Source organism: Haemaphysalis longicornis, unplaced genomic scaffold (genome assembly GCF_048455015.1).
Source record: "Haemaphysalis longicornis isolate Haplotype H1 unplaced genomic scaffold, Haemaphysalis longicornis Haplotype H1 scaffold_9, whole genome shotgun sequence".
Lineage (NCBI taxonomy): Eukaryota > Metazoa > Arthropoda > Arachnida > Ixodida > Ixodidae > Haemaphysalis > Haemaphysalis longicornis.
In genome coordinates, this window is record NW_027526460.1 from 13,767,233 (window position 1) to 13,790,008 (window position 22,776).

Sequence of the window (22,776 nt, forward strand, 5' to 3'; positions counted from 1 at the left end):
GGGAAAAAAGCTGAGGGGATGGAGGATTGTTTAGATAGACGCGATTGGTGCCTTTCGTACTGCGTTTTAAGAGAAGTCAAGACGTAACCGGCAAGAAAAGGAAGCTGTTATTAGCAATTGCATGCCCAGAAATATCTTTTTGGGGGTGTTATACGGTGCCAGTAAAAAATGGAGAAAAAGAGCTTGAGCTAAAAAAGCATCTAAGTCAGTTTACCCGTTTAATAAAGCCGGAGGGTTCTTTGCTTCTTTCACTGTAATGTCTACATAAAAATACGGGTGCACAAATGGCTCCGAGGACTGATTCGTAAAGAACGTTTATTTTCTCCTAAGAATAAGTGCCGATTCGAAAAAGAACGCTGGAGCATTCTTGCATAATTATTGAATCCAAGTAGAGAGGGGGGGGGGGGGCACTGTCTGAAATTCAACGCGCAACTCTCGCGCGAGGAAACACAGAGAGAGAGAGAGAGAGAGAGAGAGAGAGAGAGAGAGAGAGAGAGAGAGAGTAAACTTTATTTAATGAGAGTAGTCAGCGAGGAAATAGAGGAATAAAGCGGCATTTAAATGTGGTCTCGGCAATATATGAAGTTCCTCTGTAACCTGAACGTTAGATGAAATCGTCCGTTCATCTCCGCACCCTAAGCCAGAATTGTAGGAAAGTATCCCGCTACACAGACCTACCCTCCCTTCCCGGTTAATCCCCACTACTTCCCTGGTCGTTTGGCTTGCGAAGACGAATGCGCAGAAACAAATGTATATTACATAGCGGACGAGACTGGGGGAATTTCCAATGCAAGCCACCCTCAGAGTCGACCGTTACAGTTCACTTTGACCCGTGCGTGAGCGTCGAAAAAAAAATGGAAAAAGGGCAGATAAGCAAGCTTCCGTGGTGCAAGGCGCCGCCAGGCCTGCAAGCGTAGCGGTTCGCCAGAGCGTGGCGTGTTGGCCACGCCGAGACCGATCAGCGACGATTGATAATCCCCGAGCAGCAGCAAGTGGCGAGGAAGCGACGGGCGTGGGTACTGCGCTCGCCCACGCAGACGCGGCTTTGAAACCCAAGCGGTGGCGGACGCAAAAATAGCAACTGTCGAGTCGCTGGAGAGCCTGCAACGGCATCTCTTTCGCCGTTAGGGCGCCCCGTTTCGGCCGCACCCCAGAGACTCGGGGCCCCGCCTGGCGCCCAAGCTCTCTTTCTCTCTCTCTCTCTCTCTCTCTCTCTCTCTCTCTCTCTCTCTCTCTCTCTCTCTCTCTCTCTCTCTCTCTCTCTCTCTCTCTCTCTCTCTCTCTCTCTCTAAAAACCTGACCTCTTGAGACCAGCAGGGGCTTCTTTTTGTCATAGCGCCTGTCCTGTCCGGGTGGGATTGTTTTTGTGTCCTGGATTGTTAAGGCGGAGGCGAAGACTGACTGCGAAAATTCCGTCGATTTTACTTGCTGGTTATATATCCAACTTATAAAACAGCGATATGGCGCTGGGGTCAAAGAGCTCCTTGGCAAGCAGGGAAGTGATGGGGAATGGATAGATTTGCATCGACTTCGCAATTGGATTGGCTTGCAGTGCTCCAGTGGCTGTAAAAACTTTTTAGCGTGAAGCCGCAGTAAGAACAATCGGAGAAGGGGGTAATGTACATAGTGCGAGTCCGGTCAGTCATGAGTGATGCAACTACGCCGTAGAAACACTGATCAAATTCTGAACGACGCAACCGCGCCGTTAAATTTAAGTACTGGGGGCCCACTTGAGGACTTTTGAGATGATACCGAATCGTGCGGTCCCTGTACCAATGTTGCCACAGAGCATTATTTATATGGAGTGCTCTAAGCACTGACCAGTAACGTTAACAGGCAAATTCAATTTCTACGTTTCGTGTACGCTCTGCGAACGCTGAGGTCCGGCTTGACGCTGCCGCAACACTGCCGCGCGCTTTATCTAATTAGCGAAACCGTTGTACAGGTTTCTTACACTGTCTTTAACTAAGCAAAGGCGGCCAACAGTCCTGCATGACAAACAGTGCAGCGCCGCCGGTCTTGGGCAACCTCGGCGTGAGCGAGCCTGAATGGACGCCCCTCGGAGTGTTTTTCACGCGCCGTGGAGGTCCCGTGTCCGCCCTTGTCGAGCCAAGTGCGCCGTCTGCTCTCTCGATGACGCTCGTCCAGAACCCCGCTCGTGTAAACTGCGCGCTAACACGTACGCGGGCCCTTCCGCTGTCCGGACGGCGGCTGCAGCCTCGACCGCGTTGCATGCATTTCGGCGCGCTCTAAAAGGCGCGACTGGTTGGATAAGTGGCCACACAGCAGCAGCGGCAGTGGGCTCAGCTTCTGTCGGGTCTGGCCGCGCATCGCATCCGGCGCAGCGAGAATCTCTCCCGCGACGCTCCGTTCCTAAGCTCCCGCGTAATCTGCGCGCATGCAAATCCTCCCCGTGCGTAATCCATGCGCCCGGTCGTGGCCGGCAAGTGTAACGGAAACCCATTTCCCGTTCGTCTTCTCCGCCTTGACTCTGAGCTCGTTCATCTCCGAGGCTCAAGGGCGGCGGTGCGCGCTCGGCGGCGTGCATACAACGAGACGACGCGCTACTACTGCGAATGCGGCCGGGCACCTTTGGCTAGCGCGTGGGTAGCATAAAGGCAGGACGCTTCTTCCCAGTGCGAGGCTTTATCTTCTTGCTTGGAGCTCAGCATCGCCAATGTCTGGAAGCTTCCGCTCCCCCATTTCTAGTGTGACATTCTGCCCGTGCACCTGCTGCACGCAGGTTGAAGAAGAAAGCGCAAAGAGAAGGCGCTAATCTTGAAACAGGTGCATCTATCAGGGGCTCGGGCTTCACGTTTGTGGAGATGGTCCGTTTTTTAGGGGCGAAGCACCTTAGGACCTCGCTTTGTCCGGGGCTTGGCGTCCGTGTACACAGTGTTGCGCATGCGCGAGGAGCATTGGATTGAAATGGATTGGATTAGATTGGATTAAATTGAATTGTATCGGGTTGGATTGGATTGGATTGGAATTGTAGATACTGTACACACGCGTTGTCACTCATGCGCGAGTGGGCAATGCCACAGGTGATTTACGGTAAGAACGATTCCCAGTGCTTCGCCCACTCATCATGATTCACTTCGTGGAGATGCGTAAATTTTTTTTTTTACCTTGCCGAAGCTATTCCATTGAAAATTCAATAAAATTCGGGTGATGTTTTTTTTTAATTTCACCCTAGTGCATTGGAGCGTAACTTATTGATAGAAGTTCATAATACTCCCTTGGAAACAAACAGGGCTAAGCAGATGTGATTTTCGTTGTCTTTTGTCGATAACAAAGTATATGTATGTTAAATTTCCTTCTCTATATTAATTTACGGTGGAAATGTAGATTTTACCTGAGAAGTGGAATTTTTAGTTTTAGGGGGAAGCACCTTAGGGGTTTGGGCTGTCAGCGTCTCCTGTCGTCGTCGTCGCCTCATATTGTCAGGGTAAATAAAGTTGTCAAACGAAGGTCAAACAACAAGTGCATAATGAATAAAACTGGTTCAAACTAAACTGACCTGATTTAAACTAATTTAAAATACAGAAATAATCAGGATTTAATTGTATTGATAATCGAAATTTCTTAAATTCCGTCTTAAAATTGGTTTCAAACGCCAGGTTCGCTCCTGTAAAGCATACTTCTTAGCATGCTGCGGCGTGTGACACTAGGACAACTTACGGCCAGTCGGTCTCATTTAATTTCTTAAATCTGGTTCAACGTAACAGAGCGCGCCCCCACGTTTGCTCCTCCCACCGGCGCTTTTTCAGCGCCCAATCAGCGCACGCTGTGTGGGAAAGAGAGTGACTTACAATCTTTGAATACACATACAATGCGTGATTCGCCCCTTCCCAGGTTTCACGTCAGTGGAGATGGCCCGGGATTTTTGTTTTGTGCCGGCTGTATGCTTGTTTTTCGCACAGAGGCTCCCTATACTTCGTACCGAATTAAGACTTGGACAGGAGGGTTGCATGGGTCTCCTTGAAACGTTCCTAGAGTGAGAAAAATTATATCAATTTTGGCATATAGGAAGACCTAACCTAAATGTTAAAGAGAAGCTGAAAAATCATAATATTGGCTGGGAAATGTACCCACTGCGCGTGCAGTCGTTCTGCAGTGCCTTTAAAGACTGGCCTTCACCTGCACAATGAAGAAAACATCATGTGTGCGGCGAGACAGAACAGCAACATGCCATTAATATGCCTATGTGCCCTGCTTCTTTCCTTCGCTTATATTTATTATGGCCATTATGTTGCCTAAAATTATAACTTATTTTCTTCCCATTTTGAGGCTACATTGAACTACCACTAAAGCAAGACAAGTATACGGATACGAGAATATGCATCATTGATAACTGAATATAGAAACACTTCGGAGCAATGCAAAGTGCTGTGAATTCAGATTGCCAGCATATGGCGATTGCCAGAGTATAGTTTGCCAATCACCACACGCTTTAGGTTCACTGCGTGAAACAAACAATGATTACAGTAGCGAGATGAGTGGGCATAACGCTACCGCCAGATACCTCTCTTAAAACTGCTGTGAAAAACATTACTTTATAGAGGAAATATTCGAGACAATAAACAACGTTTTTCCAAGAACTGAAAAAAATAACAAGATTGACAAAGTGATTAAAAGAACCGCTGAAGTAAGTCTTATCAGCCATATTTTTATTCAACTGTATTCATACATGTGCCACTATATGTATACGCGTGACAGAACCACAGGGGCACTAGAAGCCACGTGGGCCTATTTTAACAATGTAGAGTGCTGAGAATGCAAACTTAGCACTGCCGGCCGCAGCAGCATCTGTTTAATAACGAGGAAAATTCTAAAAAACATGGAAAATAGTATCTCCACCCCATACACCTTTCTCCTGTATACTTCTGACGTCACAAGCCGTGAAAGCTAAAAGGGGATTGGTAGCGATCGTCGGGTGCAGGTGTAGACAAGCTCCCCCCGTCGTTTGCTATATATACAGCCACATATCGTGTGCAGGAACTCGTCACAACCCCGTCCTATTTTAACGGGAACGGATAGTATCCGCATCTTCGTCACGTCGCCCCTGCTCACAATGGAATACGGATGTTCAAATCCCACAAGAAACCCACCAAAAGCTGGAATCCAGTGCAAAGATCCGGTATACAGGCAGTGCTTCGGCAACGTCTATCCTTCTCTGCCGCTTCTCCTGGTGTGCCGTACGCGTCATAGGACCGCATTCATGTATAGGAAGCATGACTTGCGGAACAGAGTGAAGAAAGTGAACAAAGGCGGGCGTCCCAAACATTCCCCAGGGGCCCGCAAGACAGACCGAGCCCTGTGTCTAACCTGGAGCATTTTATTATTCGCTTCCGCGCGTCTCCGAGGCCTTGCCCTTCTCAACTCGCAGTATTTTCGTGTCCCTCCGCGGAGATACACTGCCGCCCGCGCTCCGCTCCCGCTCCCCGGCGGCCTTGTAACAAAGAGCACCAGCCGAGGGCCAAGACCGCCGAAGGGTTCGCTTCAGAGGGCTCTCGACAGACAGGGCCCTCTGCTAATTAATTTACGTGAATGGGAGCCATTATTTGGAGACGCGGCACCGCGATGGGTCACTGACGTCCGCGATCCCAGATCGCGCGACAGCGGGGGCGGAGGGACCACCCATGGTTGTCTCTCGTGCCGTGCGCGTTGCGTGTGCGATGGAGCGTGCGCCTCGTTGCCTCCAGCCCCGTGCACTACGTCGCATCGTGAAACGAGAAATTCGCGGCGCCTTTGTTCGGTGCTGCGTCGAGACGCGTCGCGCTTGCCGCTCGCACGTGTGCGCTGTCACCGGGACGCTCCCTACTCGACGCCCGTGGAGGGCTATGGCAAGCTCAGTCTTTACTCCCATTCATAACTGTTTCGGGAGGGGGGGATTTGTATCAGCGAGTATACCTACTTTGCAGCTACGCGTTCCTCAACTTGAACCGTTGCTTCCGTAAGCTGCCCTTCCTTGTGCCTCGGTTTCATTGTACTCATGATCCGTGCTGCCAAGATGTAGCACGCATCATCACTCTGTGTGCGTAGCTGCTACTAGTGGTCACTAACACTGTCCACAAGGGCAAGGCACTGTGGAACCAAGCCCGAGGTAGCGGGGTTAAATTCCGGTTGAGGGGGCTGTTTGCTTTACGCAGAGAGAGAGAAAAGCTTTAATGAATGCTGAAGAGGTCAACCCCACTAACGGTAGGGCTTGATACTCCAGATGGGGGTGAATACACTGAGATTACAGGTGGAAATATAGAATGAGAAGGAAAAGAAATAAAAAAAGGGGTGGGAGGGGAGATAAACACATAAATGTATATGTTCATAGGGTTCTGTTTTCACCCGGTTTGCGCAACAAAAGTAAGCAGAGTTTTTGTTCCCAGCATTCCCTCGCCATGATTTCGCCAGGTTCCAAGGAAGTGTGAAAGTTCTAGAGCACTTCCACGTCGGAGTCGCACAAGTGCCTTCGACGCTGTTGTGACGCTCCCCGGAGGGGAGATGGCGTCACTCTACCAACTAGGTGGGTCCACGCAGAGTTGAGGGGAAAAGAGACAACGCAGGCTCAAAGGTACAATTTAATTAACAATAGTTAGCGCTGGTGCCGGTGCGCTCACCCGTTGAGAGGCTGGGACCCTGTAGGGCGGCTGGCGCTGGGTCGTGGAGCCGAGAAGTCGTTCAGGCGCGGCGCTGCAGGGTGCACGTGCTCGAGCAGGGCCGTTCGGGAGGGTGCCGGAATTCTCGTGTCGGTCGGCGTAGGCGGTCCGTGCTCCTGGCAGATCGTGGACGCGGACCCGAGATGTGACCGCTGGCTGGCTGGTCCCGGGTTGAAGTGGGGGGAGCGCGCGATCGGATTACTCCTACGGGCGGCTGCCTCGTTCGGCCCGGCAAGATGATGTCCAGTCGGGAAAAGAGCCCTCCGGCCTCGTTCGCTAGCCTTCTTATACCCTCCTTGGGTTACGCACAGGGGGGGTAAGGACGAGCTCGTTGCGAATGGTTACCATCATCATCACACATTGCTTGAGTACTTTGAATGTAGGAGACTAAGAGTGCGCCTAAGAGAGCGCGCACCCGGAGGGGAGATGGCGTCACTCTACCAACTAGGTGGGTCCACGCAGAGTTGAGGGGAAAAGAGACAACGCAGGCTCAAAGGTACAATTTAATTAACAATAGTTAGCGCTGGTGCCGGTGCGCTCACCCGTTGAGAGGCTGGGACCCTGTAGGGCGGCTGGCGCTGGGTCGTGGAGCCGAGAAGTCGTTCAGGCGCGGCGCTGCAGGGTGCACGTGCTCGAGCAGGGCCGTTCGGGAGGGTGCCGGAATTCTCGTGTCGGTCGGCGTAGGCGGTCCGTGCTCCTGGCAGATCGTGGACGCGGACCCGAGATGTGACCGCTGGCTGGCTGGTCCCGGGTTGAAGTGGGGGGAGCGCGCGATCGGATTACTCCTACGGGCGGCTGCCTCGTTCGGCCCGGCAAGATGATGTCCAGTCGGGAAAAGAGCCCTCCGGCCTCGTTCGCTAGCCTTCTTATACCCTCCTTGGGTTACGCACAGGGGGGGTAAGGACGAGCTCGTTGGGGAACCGGCCGGTCATCGCTCTGCGCGTGGGCGCGTCACCCCGCAAGCCCTCGGGGATTAACATTCTTCTGCAGATTAACATTCTTCCGCGCGTGCTTCCGCACATTCCGCGCGTGTTTGGCCTTTCTTCGTGCCACGCGAAGTGTCTGCCGCCCGCTTCTACCTGGGAACACGTTTCTGCGTGCGCATGGGTTGTACGCGGCAGTCAGTGGCGATGTGCGACCGTCACACCCGCCCATCCACAGAGGAGACTTTTGTCACTGCAAAAGTCTTGTTCACAAAAGCACAAAAGGTTTATGGTGGGGCCACAAGGCTCGATGCAAAACACACCGCACCGTCTTATCACGACACCACACTGAATGCAGTCAGCAAGGTCACACGGCGAGGCGCGTCGGCACCAGTAAACATTAGTCATAAACATCCTGTCAATTTCTATATACATGAGCCAAGCGAATGTCAACATACAGGTTTACGGGTGCAAAACATGAACACTGAAATTGGGAATTTTGCCCCTCAGATACACAGGACGAACGCCCGTCAAATATGATACGGTGCTGCCCCACGACTTCGCAGTGCATAGCTGTGTGTCGGCTGAGGGAGGCTGTTCACCGCGGGGGGTTGGGAATTCTGAATGATTTCATCGAGCATGGCTCCATGTAAAGCGTCCGTGAATGGGCTCGTAGCTGGGCTACTACGTTCCGGGGACGAAGGACGGGGCCTGCCTGTACCAACACTCACCCTGGGGAGTCTCAGCTCGTCCTCTACCTCACCCAAAGCAATTTTCAGCTTGTTGACGTTTACAATTTTCTCGTCTTTCATTCGAATCCCTCTGATTCGGCACGTGACGTCGGACAGTTTTTCGACAACTCGGAAAGGACCTTTCCACTTCGGCGCGAGCTTTTTAGCCAGGCCGCGGGCCTGGCTTTCGACTTTGACGTAGACCCTGTCGCCTATCTGAAAGCCGGCGTCCTGGCTCCTTTTATCAAGACGCGACTTTCTCTTCTCCGCCGCTTTGTTCAGTGCTTCATACGCTAGCTTGTGCGAGACTGAAAGGCGTTGAGCCAGCTCCGCGCGGTAGTCCTCCATGGTGTTATAGTGCATTCTGGGGGTCTCACCGACAATGCTCGGGATTGCCGCATCGCGTCCGTGAAGGAGGAAGAAAGGGGTCTCATTTGTGCCCTCGTGGACTGCGGTGTTGTAGGCATGCACAGCGAAAGGTAGCCACCTATCCCAATCTCGTTGGTCGTGTGCTACGTAATGGGATAACATGGTCACCAGGGTTTGATTCAGCCTTTCTACTGCACCGTTACACTCCGGGTGATACGCGGTCGTTTGTAATTTCTTTATCCCCAAGAGGTCGTACACCTCTTTCATCACCCGAGAGACGAAGTTGGTGCCCTGATCGGTTAGAAGTTGCTCGGGTACGCCGTGTCTCAGTACCACCCCTTCGACGAAAACGCGTGCTACGGTTTCCGCCTTCTGGTCAGCCAGCGGGAAGGCTTCGGCGTAACGGCTCAGATGGTCTACAAAAACAAGTATGTACTTGTTTCCGGCAGTCGTAGTTGGTAGGGGCCCTACTATATCCATCGCGGTGCGCTGGAAAGGCGCGCTAAGTTCCTCGAACACCTGCAAAGGAGCACGCTTTCGGTTCTTAGGCGTTTTATGGAGAGCGCAAGAGGGGCACTTCCGACAGTAATCCAGCACGTCCCTCCGCATCCCCGGCCAGAAGTACGTCATGCCTATCCTCTGGCGGGTTTTACGTGCCCCTGAGTGGCCAGCGTACGGAGCATCGTGATGTACACGTAGGAGCTCGCCTTTCATTGAGGCAGGCACTACTAAACGCCCCGTACCTCCTCCCGCCTTTTCCCTGAACCTCAGCAGACCCCCGTCGTCCACATAATATTGTCCCTCACCGTCGCCTGCTTTAAGTGATTTGACAATTTTCTGAACGCCGGGGTCGTCGAACTGCTCCCGTTTCATGCGGGCCTCCTCCACCGATGGCACGAAAATGTCGAGTGCCCGGACTGGCATCCTGCTCAGAGTGTCAGCGTTCTGATTCGTTTTACCCGCCCTGTGGATGACTTCATAGTCGTACTCCTGTAGAAGGAGGTTCCACCTTGCCAGCCTCGAGCTGGGGTCACGAGCGTTCATGAGCCACTTGAGCGGCTGGCAGTCGGTGACAATCTTAAAGTGCCGTCCGTATAGGAAACACCGGAAGTGGCGCACGGACCAAACTACGGCAAGGCACTCCTGCTCGGTAGCACCATATTTCTGCTCCGCGGGGTTCAGCTGCCGACTCGCGTACGCCACGGGGTGTTCCTTCCCATCGAACTCCTGTGATAACACCGCCCCTACCGCCACCTTGGAGGCATCTGTCGCAAGTGTGAACGGCCTGCTGAAATCCGGAAACTTCAGCAAGGGAGCCTCGGTCAGCTTGCGCTTCATGGCCGAGAAAGCTGCTTGCTCCTCCTCACCCCAGCTGAATGGTTTCTTGGTTGTGAGCTGAGTTAAAGGGCGCGCCTGTTCAGCAAACTGGGGAATGTGTCGCCGATAATAGGACAGAAGACCCAGAAATTGCCTGACTTCTGTCTTTGTTCTGGGCTCTGGAAACTCCTGAACGCATTGTATTTTGGACGGGTCAGGTCGTACTCCCTCCGCTGATACGATGTGTCCTAGGTACCTAACTTCGGGGCGCAGGAATTGACATTTGGATGGTTTCAGTTTGAGACCGGCTGCACGCACTCTCTGGAAAACGTTACGCAGGTCGTCTAGATGGTCCTCGAATGAGCTGCTGTACACGATTATGTCGTCCAGATATACATGACACACTTTCCCCAAAAGACCGGCGAGGATTACGTCTGCCGTACGCTGCCATACCGCCGCGCTGTTTACGAGGCCCATAGGCATGCGTCGCCACTGGTAATGCCCTGAAGGCGTGTTGAACGCCGTCTTTTCTTTGTCGTGCTCATGCATCTCAATCTGCCAATACCCGGAGGCCATGTCCACTACCGTGAAAAATCTCGCAGAACCGAGCTCTGACAATGTCTCCAAAATGTTCGGGAGTGGGTAAGGGTCGATGCGAGTCACACGGTTCAAGTCGCGGTAATCAACGACGAAGCGGTACGATCCATCTGGCTTTTCGACCAATAGCGCCGGAGCACCCCATGGAGAAGTAGAGTGTTCGATTATCTCCGCGTCGAGCAGCTCGTTAACCTGCCGTTCCATCTCGTCTCTTTTGGAGTAGGGGATCCGATACGCACGGCGGTAGACCGGAGCTGCATCGCCAGTCGAAACTCTGTGTTTGATCACCTCACAGTGGCCGATATCTGTGCCGCTGGTAGAAAAAGCGGGGCCGAACTCGGAGATTAATTCCCGAAGTCTAGATTTATCTGGTTCGGCCACGTGTGAGAGATCAAAACGGCTAAAGAGGTCGACCTCGTCTACACGCCGGCAAACAGTCTCTTCTGCTGGCCTCTCGGCTACCACCGCTGGCCTGAGGACACCGATGAGTTTGTTGCGAGGCAACTTAATCTCCTGACGCGTGGTGTTCACGACGCGCACTGGGACCTTGCCAGTCTCGGTAGCTCTAACTAAACCGTAAGCGCCGGCAACTCCAGACACCTCAAGGGGGCCGCTCTCCGCTACACCCAACTGTCCCCTAGCCAGCTCGCAAGTTACCTCCCCCACCAGCACGCACTCGCTCAATGGGGGCAGTAAGCTTTCCTTGGTGAGGCGGATAGGCGCGCCGTCGCAAGAATGCCAGTCGTCGCGTCCGCCTGCCTTCTTGTTTCCCCCCGCCCAGTTTAGAATGGGAATGTCGATGCCTCCTAGGTTGATGGCGCCTCTGCTTAGGAGCAAGTCTACCTTTTCTTCCGAAAGGATGTTCTGTCCGATTAGACCAGCCACCGGCAGCCTGGCTCTCTCTGTGCAGACGAAGAACGTCGCCGTAACAATGCGTTCCCCTAATTTCAAGGGCACTTCACAGCATGTTACGATTTCCAAACGGTCGCCCGTGATGCCCACTAGGCTTGTTCTCTGCTCTACCGACCGGAATCTCGTTCGCCAGTCGGGCAAAACGTCGTTTAGAGCGCTCTCTTTGAGGAGGCTTACTTTTGATCCCGTGTCAATCAGGCATTTCATAGCTGCTCCCCCTATTTCACACTCTATTATCGGGCTAGCCTCTCCGCAAATGTTCACTGTGAACTCTTGAATGCCCCCTTTGCTTCCCTCCAGCGCGCGTGCGCCCAAAGGGGGCTCGACTAGTTTCCCTGGTTCGACCGAGAAGCGGAATTTCCCGCGGGATTATCCGCGCTTACCTGGTTGTCCCTTCGCGGTTGGCCCTGGGGGGGCGCGCGCTGCCTACAGTTCCTAGCAAAGTGTCCACGCTCGCCGCACGAATAGCAAGTCGGCCGTCCCGTCTTGTTGTCGCGACGCCTGTCTTTTTGCTGCATTTGTTCATTTTGTAGCGCGATGCTAGATTCCAACAAGCGTTCGACCCTTTCGAGCCGTGCGTGGAGCTCTTCAGCTTCCCTCTCGCCTTCCTGCACGCTTCTGACCGGCGTGCGACCGCCATTTACTGTTCGCTCATTTCTCTCCTCCCTCACAGCCGCGTCGATGGCCTCTTGGAAATTCTTGGGGTCACGAGAAAGTGTGAACCTGCGGACCGGGTCTCGCAGCCCATTCAAGAACTGAGTGCGAAGCTGCTCGTTCAGAAGCTCTTTGCGGAGCTCGCGCTTTACTTCAGTCTCGGTGCCGTCCTGCGTTCCAACGGCCGCGTTGCCCAACGCGCGGAGCCTAGTCGCGAACGACTGGACGTCTTCCCCGTCCTTTTGTCCGGCGGACAAAAACCTTTGGAGCTTCACGTACTCTGGCTCTGTATCGAACCTTTTCGTGGCTAGAGCTTTAAACTCGGCGAAAGTCGCCGCTGCAGCAACAGCCTCCTCGTGCCACGCAAAGTTATAGGCCGCACCGACCATTTTGCAGCGTGCAATACCTGTCATCTGCGCCTCTGTCCAGCCACCAAGACCCCCCACCTGTTCGAGAACACGTAGGAAGTCCTGGATGGTTATCCCGTTACCATCCCCTGTAAATGATGGAACCATCCCCCCTAACGCCATGACACTCGCGCCTAACACATTCGCTTGGGTCATAGTGGCCTCGTTCATGGTGCCTCGTTTCCCCTCAGGCGTGGGGGTGGAGTCCCACGCCTATACTCTGCGATTTAAGTTAAGTGAATCCCACCGCTGCCACCACTTGTGACGCTCCCCGGAGGGGAGATGGCGTCACTCTACCAACTAGGTGGGTCCACGCAGAGTTGAGGGGAAAAGAGACAACGCAGGCTCAAAGGTACAATTTAATTAACAATAGTTAGCGCTGGTGCCGGTGCGCTCACCCGTTGAGAGGCTGGGACCCTGTAGGGCGGCTGGCGCTGGGTCGTGGAGCCGAGAAGTCGTTCAGGCGCGGCGCTGCAGGGTGCACGTGCTCGAGCAGGGCCGTTCGGGAGGGTGCCGGAATTCTCGTGTCGGTCGGCGTAGGCGGTCCGTGCTCCTGGCAGATCGTGGACGCGGACCCGAGATGTGACCGCTGGCTGGCTGGTCCCGGGTTGAAGTGGGGGGAGCGCGCGATCGGATTACTCCTACGGGCGGCTGCCTCGTTCGGCCCGGCAAGATGATGTCCAGTCGGGAAAAGAGCCCTCCGGCCTCGTTCGCTAGCCTTCTTATACCCTCCTTGGGTTACGCACAGGGGGGGTAAGGACGAGCTCGTTGGGGAACCGGCCGGTCATCGCTCTGCGCGTGGGCGCGTCACCCCGCAAGCCCTCGGGGATTAACATTCTTCTGCAGATTAACATTCTTCCGCGCGTGCTTCCGCACATTCCGCGCGTGTTTGGCCTTTCTTCGTGCCACGCGAAGTGTCTGCCGCCCGCTTCTACCTGGGAACACGTTTCTGCGTGCGCATGGGTTGTACGCGGCAGTCAGTGGCGATGTGCGACCGTCACACTGTTGCCGCCTAGCAGCAGAAGTCATTCACTACGGATGACTTGTCATTCACTACGGAGTCATTCACCACGGAGTCATTCACCACGGAGTCATTCACTACGGAGTCATTCTCATGTCATTCACTACGGAGTGCTTCCTATAGCTTAGGTTCAGCTTCGACGCGTACAAAGCCCCATTTTGACCACTCGATCGTTTGTGTCCATGCAGTTCAGCCGTACATCTCGCCAAACTTTTATAATGTTCGAGTTTCCGGGCCATGGAGTATCAGCTTCTGTTTTATTTTTATTTTCGTATTTGATCGGGTGGCGGCTACTTGGCCTTTCTTTGCCATGCGGTCCAATTTGGTTCTTGGAGCTTGCATCGCCTGCCTACTGTTTGTTTTGACAGCTTCCTATGAGATGTGCCCTGAACATGGCTAAGGCGGCCGGTTTGAAAATGTGGGGAAAAGCTTGGGAGATCAGTTTAGCGGCAAATAAGGGAAAATATCGGCAAGTTAGTAATGACCCCACTTTGCTATACGGCCGCACGGCCACCGAAACGGTGGCTGAAAGGGTAAAAACAATTGTTTTTCTAGCTTTAATGTCCCTTTCTCCCTGTACGGTCTCTCTCCCATGAATAATATTTCCTATTTTCCTTGGACCGAAAAGAGGAGAGAGGAATTGGAATTGAACTATAATAAGAGTGACAGAACCACAGGCACAATTCAGCTGATGACCTTAATTGTCTGACAAGCACGGTCATTAATATCGGCGAACATTAACGGGTGTCTCATACTTATGTTTATTCCGTGCACACTAAAACAGGAAGTTAGAACTTAGCACGCACTAAGCGGCAAGCAGGTGCACTATTTGTCCTATTATGTTTAACTAGGAAATGATTCTTCTCCGTTCATGGTAGGCTATTCGTCACCTTTCAGGGCAGGCCTTCCGACCATGTGAGCTGGCTGTTCTTTTCAATCTCGATCTATCAGACTGAAATAGTAGCGCTCAATATAAACACTGCTCGCAATAGTTACGTCTCGCATAGTGCGTAGCTAATGCATGCATGCCTCTTTAGCCTTCGTCTTTTCACGCTGGCGTTTCGTTCCGGGTTATAATTTATCAACCACTAATTAGGTTTGGGCGCCGAAGCTGCACCCTCGCTATGAGGCGCGGCCTATAGCAGGGAGCTGCGGATTCAGTCAGACAACTTAGGTCTACGATATTTAACATGCGTCAGAATAGTATAGCGCACGAAACCATTTATAATCATTGTGCTTATGTCCTTCGTGAGCTCCGTGCTTGTTTAATGAACAGTATCGTTTGATTTAAATTCGCTCTGCTGTTCAGCGCTAACAAAAGCTGCAGGTTGGAGGGCAATATCAACGAGCTGCTTTATTCTATTTGCGTAGCTTTCTGCAGGAGTTAAGCCCCGTAAAACGTCTTAAGGCATTCAGAGCCTTGAGATTTCAGCACTTCGTCAATGCCCGGCTATCTTTTAGCGGGGAAAAGATTCGTTTTTATGCGCATAGAAGGAAGGGGAAGTTGTAGAAAATACTCGTAAACTATACAGAGCACGCACACACAAAGGACTAACGACTACAGATGCATGCAGCGAACGGCTTGCTCGCTCGCTAATATTTATGACCGTGTGCCCGAAGGGCTGCAAAAAAAAGTAGTAGTTATAATACAAAAGAAATACGCGTAATATATCGCACTCGATGCGCGATGTTGACAGAGCAGACGCATCAAAAACTTGCGTTTAAAATCGCGCGCCAACAAAAACAACGAGAAAAGGGAATACAAGGCGGCTGCCTTGTCTTGGGAACAAATAAGACATGCTGAGTCCGTGACGGCTCTAACTTTACTACGGGCCGAGGGTTGTTATTTTTTACGCGTCTTGATTCGCGTCTATAACATCAGAGAAAAAGAACTGGTGAAGTTTGGCTATTCAATGAGAATTTAAAGAACGGCACGAATTGAACATAACGGACCAGTAGAGCTGACGTGTCGCTGCGTTTATTTGTTCCGGTCTCGTTTTATGCAACGACACCGCCGCACGAAATGTCCAAGCCACGTTGCGTGTGGTGGTGTCGTTACGCGTTGTCCAAACACAAGTTTTCGAAACTCTTGGCTGGGCTTCGGTGGCACAGATTTCTCGCCTCGGCGTACGGGGGGTAGAGGGAGGGGAGATCTACTGGCGCCATTTACACGCCGATATCGGGCATCGTTGGGGGCCGCCCGTCCGATGGGCTCAAAAGGGGCGCCCTCCTCACACTACGAACCTCCCTTCGTGCGTCGGAATGTGTTCTCCACATCAAGCAGCGTTTTACACGCAAGGCCGGTGATACTGCCTGACAGGACAGTAATAATATATCGGACGCTCATGACAAACGCTGTATATAATCGCATTAGGAAAGTGTCTCACTCTGGAGCCGAGATACCGAGCGGAGGAGACATCACTTTCTCCATCGTTGGTGTTGTTATTTTGCTGTCCAGTTCGTTTCCTTCGAATTCAGAGTGCACAGGAGCAGCCAGTTTGCCCGGACTCGCCCGTCTTAGCCTTGATAGCGCAGATGTTCACCGGCCGCTGCTTGTGTAGTCGCCGACGCCTTGACCGTACCGGCGGTGGCGTATCGGGACTACGAGGCGATGCGTCTCGGGCGAGATTCGGCGTCCTTGACATTTTAGAAGACTAACATGGATGGGTGGCGTCCTCTATCGCCCTGACTCCGCGAAGCTCCGTGCGCGTATGAGGCTGTTGTACGACGAATGCCTACCGCGCCTCACACGCCGCTGAGCCATCAGTGTACAAAGCGCGTTTACGTTATAATACCTGGCCGCCCGAAGGAACGAAAGAAGTTGTCATGAAAACCAATCGAGAACCGAAAAAAAAATACAAGAATTAAGAGCCGAATTTATCTCCGACGGTTGTCTTTAAATGTGAAGCGTCCTGTAACTTGGGAGAATTGTGCGGTACTACCTCGAACGCATCCTCAGTATTAAAGATCCCTGGTTTGCTACAGGCAAGAAATCCAGTAGTGCCAGTAATTGATTGATTGATTGTAGGATTTTAACGCGCCGAGGCAACGCAGGTGATGAGGCGCTTCGTAGTGGATGGCTCCGGATTAATTTTGACCACCTGGGAATCTTTAACGTGCGCCGAAATCTCGTACACACGGGCGTTTTTGCTTTTCGCCTCCATCAGAAAAGCGGCAGTAGTGCCAGTAATGGTTCGCATTAATGCCAACGTCCGCTTCACTGTCGTAACAGGGCTTGTGCAGTGGTGCATGCTTTACAGGCAAGGCGGTGATAGGAGGCCAGAAAACCGCCCAGCCAGCCAGCCCATTGCATTCGGGATTTGTCGCTGGAGAATTCTCAGATGTTTGTAAAGTGGCGAGTATTTTCAGGAATTATTTGTCCCTATTCTTCGTGACAAACGTAAGAGCTTTGAAGAGAAAAAAAAAAAAAAACGCGCAAGCCGCAGTCATCCCTAGTCGCCTGTCATATGACAGGGAGCGCGCACCTTGTTATCGTGTTACGTGCGATTGCTTGACGAACGCAGCTTTGTCAGCTGACCTCACTAGTGCCGGCGTAGTTTCCCGGCGCGTTGAAGTATTTACGCCTCCCGCTCCGATCGGGATGCGCAGCGAGCGAGGAACAGGCGCAGCTCGCCAGAAGCATTAGGACGGCGATCTGTCAGGCCGGTCCGAGCAGCGCAGGCCTAAGGTTACCCGGACAAGTGACCGTAACCGGCGGGGCCTGCATCATTTATTACTCGCTGAGCATGGAAGTCGACCGGTTTCCTTTCGCTGCCCGGGAGGCTGAGCGGCTGCCCTCCGCCGCGGTGGGCGCGCAACTGATGACAGCGGGACAGGGAAACGACGCAAGGCGGACCCGCTCTCGTCGGTTTCAATTTCAGGGAGGTCCCGGCGGGCTCATTTGGCGAGCGAGACCGGCGACAAAGGGGACCCATTCTGCGCGCTCGTTCCTTCCGCTCGCGCCGAAACGAGAGCCCGGCTCGGCGGCACTCAAAGCTAATTCGGAACTTGGCCAGGCGCTGCCTGATGCCCACCGCTGGTATTCTGCGCTTGCTGTTTGTCGCTGACCGTCGACTCGCGTGCGCAGCCGGAGTTGTTCGCGGCGGACGGTCGAAGGACGAAGTTGTGCACATGAAGGCGATTCCTCTGGGGCTGGGTCGTGGAGAGACAAAGCGGAAACTGTGTGTTATTCTATAGTGACAGACTATTGGTGGCGCTTTCTGTAAAAGTGGATGGACAGGTGACCGCTCCGATTAAGCCTGAATGGTCATTCCAGTCAGCAACTGGGCGTAGCGAAAAAAGTTCGCGCGGGCGCACGACTTGGGGATGATAACGATATGCGGTTAGATATGCCTGTTAGGGCAATAAACAACGTACAACGGAATGGCCGCCGAGCTGTGAAAAAATGTAGGAAACGGGGAGAGTGGCGCTACGGCGGTGACGTGAAAGATGGTAATCGAATTCCATTTTCAGTAATGCCACCCTGACACCGTGTGGATACGAACGGTGGATAAACCTAACGCCATGCATAAGAACTGTTGGTATATAATGGCTCAAGGGCGCCATGAAAATAAACTTGTTGCGGGTTCTAGATAGAGGATCATTTGTGAATTTGGGAATCCTTCTAGCCTATGATCTCAACGCAGCAAAAATAAGCTGTAATATGTTTGCCCTTGATTTGGCAGTTGTTGCTGTCTTCTTCCACTTTGTTTTTTTTTTCCACGCGGAATTATTTTCACGCAGCAACTTCCAACCCACGGCCCTTTCATTCTGGTGACTGTTTTACCACGAAAGGTCATAACTGAAAGGGAATTTCCGGAGATTTTCGCGTCATCTTTTCACCATGTGCGCATGAAACGGGACAGGCTCTGCGCCAAAGCCAAGAAAAACGAACAGAGGACACTAACGCAAATCATGACATGTTATCTGCTTGTACACGCGTTCGCAACAGACACGGACCTGCCCGTAACGTGACAACCACAGAGTCTCTCACGAAGCCATGTAAGGGCCACTACTAAGTTTCTGTGAAGTGACGTATACCTTAACGTTTACGTTAGGGCTACGGGCGATGCAAATACTAATGGCAGACTAGAAAACAGAACATAAAGTGATGTAATCCTAAATGCCATGACCGTAACGGCTCCGCCAGAAGTGATAATATTGGTCTTGATCTTGGTAACATCATCACCCATTACGTCGGTGCAGCGATGAAGCATTCGGTGGGAAACTATAGTGGATTCTGCGAGCGAAGCGAGAATGAAGCACAGCAGGCACGAGTGCAAGCGTCACGGTCGCACTGGTAGGAATAGAAAAAATCTGTGGTTGATTCCTCTGTCATAGGAATCGGTAAAACACGAAAGGGAAATTTGCATCGAAATTAGCATAATTTGCGGGTCGGCGGCTGTATTGTCAGCGTGCTTGGCGAGCGACGTCGATGCTGCTGGCGAGTCGCTTCGGCAAAGGTGTACTGGCGTCATTCCCGTGACGGATATGACGTCACCGCAATCTTGGTGCATCCCGGCATAAAACACTTTCGTGTTAAAATATAAAGCCCTAAGTATAACGTACTCTTTAGTACAAAAGGTTGCTTCCCCGCAAGAACACCCTGTTTGCAGGGGTGCACCATTCACAGGCCGCTGGCTTCGTTGTACTGGCGTCATTTCCGTGATGGATATGACGTCAGCGAAATCTGTGTATCCAGGCATAAAACACTTTCGTGTTAAAACAAAGCTTAAGTTCCACTGCATTTGATGCGCGCCAACGACAGCTATCAGTGATCACTACACTGAAGAGACTGATTTTTTTTTAGGTAACTGAGAAAGATATCGTATAAACATTAATTTGAAGCAGAGCAAGCGCCGATGTTGGGGCGCCCGCCCGGTGAGGGACCTCCTAGCCGAGGTAGCTCCGAGCGCAAGAACATCGCAAACACCCAACATGTCCCCCTACAACTCGGCGAAACACCACGTCAATGCGGACTGAATAAGTGCCCGATTTGTATTCCCGAACACGGCGATTTTTACTCTCGGTGTGGGTGTTACAACTGTCAGCGTAGAAAAAAAAAAAAAAACGGTGTAGAAGGGCTGTTCACAGACGCGGCTGCGGAAAAGTACATCGTGCGCCGCCGCTACAGCTTCCCTCACGACAGAGATCCGGTTCTCCACCGCACCCTCGGTTGCAGGGTCCAGCGTGCGCATCAGAGCGGAAAAAGCAGAGCCATACATAATAAACACGTGAGTGGCGGTGCACGGCGGTGGTGCGAGCTGCGCGCGTCGCTCGCGTGCGCACGCATCCTCGCGGGAAGAGCGGCCATCTCTGGCGTGGCAAATCACGCCCGTTTCAATTTTCTCCTGCGAAGGGCAACCGCGCCTCTTCCGAGGGGCTTCGCGTGCCGGCCAAGCACGGCCACCGCAGGCTGCGCGTGTCCATCGGTGAACGCCGGAAATGACACGGCTTCGCAATTGTCAGCGCCATCGCCGCCCTACGTACATCTCTTCATCGCGCCGGCGCGGCATTGCGCGGAGCCACGCCCGCTATAAATGCGCGCCCGTATAGACACACACGCGTGCTTGTCGTCTTCTGGCAACCGTCTTATAAGGGAGAAACAGGTTGTCAGTGATGGGCGATGTGAGACGTCATTCATGTGTACTCCCCTTTGTTTCCATTGGGTTAAATGTAAGTTTGAACACGGACGGTCTGGACGCCCGTGCTCGCTCGCATGCGCGCCTCGACCAGCCGTGATTTAAAGGGACTCTGCAACGCTTTCGATAAGCGCTTTCACTCTTTCCTTCGTGTCTGCAGCCACTGCGAAAGCTATAGTTATCGCCAGCAACTTTTCCAACTTTTTTCTGAAATCTTAAATGCTTGCAGAACGTAGTCACCCAGCACCCCCAGTACTTAGATTAGTGGGTCGCAAAGTACCTCAGCCAAAAATTACTGCTCTATACCGATCAGATAACTTGTAAACTCGCTCAAAAGATTTTTCTCTCTTTCCCAGTCTTGACGTTCTTCGGCGGCACGAATTACGTAACTAAGGCCATGTAGCGGCTGTTGGCCGGTTTTCCTTCAGATGCAGCAACGAACGCTTTTCGATAGCAACTTTAAAAAAATCCACAAAAACAAAGCAGAAATGGAAGGCGTATCTGGTGCGACGAGCAAATTACGCAGTACCGTTCTGTGCTGGCGATAACTATAGCTTTCGCATTGGTTGCAAACACGAATGAAAAAGTGACAGCGCTATCGAAAGTGTTGGAGGGTCCCTTTAAGCATGAACATACAGTTGTACACAACTGCGGAAACCTTGGCGCACGCATACGACAAGAAACAGTTTGCTTGACAGCGCATACTGTTCGGCGCTACAGACGACAGCTATTCGTTTATAAACTGCACAGAACGTTACAGTAAGAACACAAAAAATTGAACAATATGCGAAGGGAGCAAAGCTGACCTGACAAGCTGGGTGGCCGTTACGTAAAAATAGAGAACAAACATTGTACAAACAGCCTTGACTGACCACTCAGCACACTGTTTCACGCTTACTCCATCACAGCAGCATTTACAACAAAGCCTTCTGATGTATGGAATTTATTAAAAGCACAAAAAATTAATACGTACGCAGCGATGAGTGTGAAAATTAAAGGACTGACTGACAAATGCTAATATAGGGCAGGTATTCTGAGCTCTCATAGGGCAGTGTATGTATATATACTTGTGGCCGACATTTTGTGAATAAAACTTATTCAAAACAGCCGGCAATACGTTCCGCTACAACTTGTAACCTGTAACCAGTGTGACACGTAGACACCTACAGTTTTATGCTGGCTTATGCGGGTTCATGAACATGTCGGACAGCAAGTGTGCGCACATTATTATAGGCCTTCCTCATCTCTCTTCTGTATATACTTCGATAATTTATCCACGATACATGTTAAATATTTGCGTGATGCTATGCCTTTCAAATTAATGAACCGCGTGCGCCGCATGACCAGAACTGTGATTGCAACGGATCCCCTTCTAGAAGACAGTTTTTCTTATTTATTACCACAGTAATTGTTCACAATGCTGACTGAGCATAGTTCAAATGGACATAAGGCTATTTATCATAAATTTTACTGTAATTATTACTGAGCAAAGTTGCGGAAGGATGACCCCTGTAATTCTTGAAAGCTTTTAGACAACCTAATACGCACGTGTCATCCCACGCTAAGCCGCTGCTGGAAGTCACACCCAATAGTTTAATATTTTCCACAGCGTCGGTGGTATCACAACCTAACTGCGTATTAGTAGGGGTCGCACTTTGTTCCGTGGCGGAAAGAGCACCACCTTTGACTTTTTGCATTTAATTTTAGTTTTTTAATGGCAGACCAACGCTGCTCTCTGTTTAGTGTAATATCGGCTTTTCGAAAATTCATCCTAAGCTGAAACCGGTGACAATTTTTTCGAGACCACCCACAGCCAGGTCATTCTATAAATATAAAATTTCAAATAAAACAAAACTATGAAATAAAGCTTAAGTTGAGCTTTCTTCCTGCGAACGCGTGTACACCGCAGGGCGTCGTGCTGGTAGCCTGGTACGTACGAATTCGGGTATTGGACTCCCAAACATAGATGCGGCATTTATGACAGAGACGAAGCATCAAACACCCGTGTGAGCGGTATTGCTTAACCCGTACACCCCTCTAGTATACCGCACGTTTCGTACAGGTTAAGCCGTGTTCAGACTGTTACCGCAACTGTCGTAAGAACTTTAAAGAGTGACGTTATTTCACGCAGCCAACTGAACTGAGTGACACGCCGTCTTTTTTTTTTTTTTTTTTACATCCATAGATCGCGATATGGCGTTTGTGCCGGTAGTCTGAACATAGCCTTAGATTCGGTGAGTTAAACTCCTATTCGAGCTTTCAAACCGAAAAGCCTGATAATAGCGACTTTTAGCCGACCGTTTTTCACGGTCCGCTCCGCTCCGATAGTAAGCGGGAGCGCCCCTACGCATGCGTGGCGCGCTTGGCCGCGAACGGCATTGGCTCCGGCGGGCCGCCGATACCGGAGCGGACCGTCGAAAACGGTCAGCTGAAACTCTCTAGCCGTTCTAACATAAAGTACGTTACTTCAAAGAAAAAAAAAAAAAAACGTGAGTTACGGGCATAGGCCACAGATAGGGAGCAACAGCACGGAGCAACGCCGCACATGCAC

General features: G+C 51.8%; 2 protein-coding genes across 2 annotated transcripts in view; one reads left to right on the plus strand and one right to left on the minus strand.

Moving 5' to 3' along the window:
* Positions 1–22,776, plus strand: part of LOC144153794 (uncharacterized) — a 161,940-nt gene that overhangs the window by 48,121 nt on the left and 91,043 nt on the right. The gene's annotated exons all lie outside the window — the stretch shown is intronic.
* On the minus strand, positions 7,087–13,467 carry LOC144151591 (uncharacterized). Its single transcript, XM_077682699.1, has one exon. It carries the CDS (start codon positions 12,732–12,734, stop codon positions 11,829–11,831), a length of 906 nt encoding a protein of 301 aa, XP_077538825.1. The 5' UTR covers positions 12,735–13,467; the 3' UTR covers positions 7,087–11,828.

What these genes read in the sequence shown, in the direction of transcription:
- LOC144151591 (XM_077682699.1), bottom strand. Translation starts at nt 12,734, where the DNA reads ATGAACGAGGCCACTATGACCCAAGCGAATGTGTTAGGCGCGAGTGTC.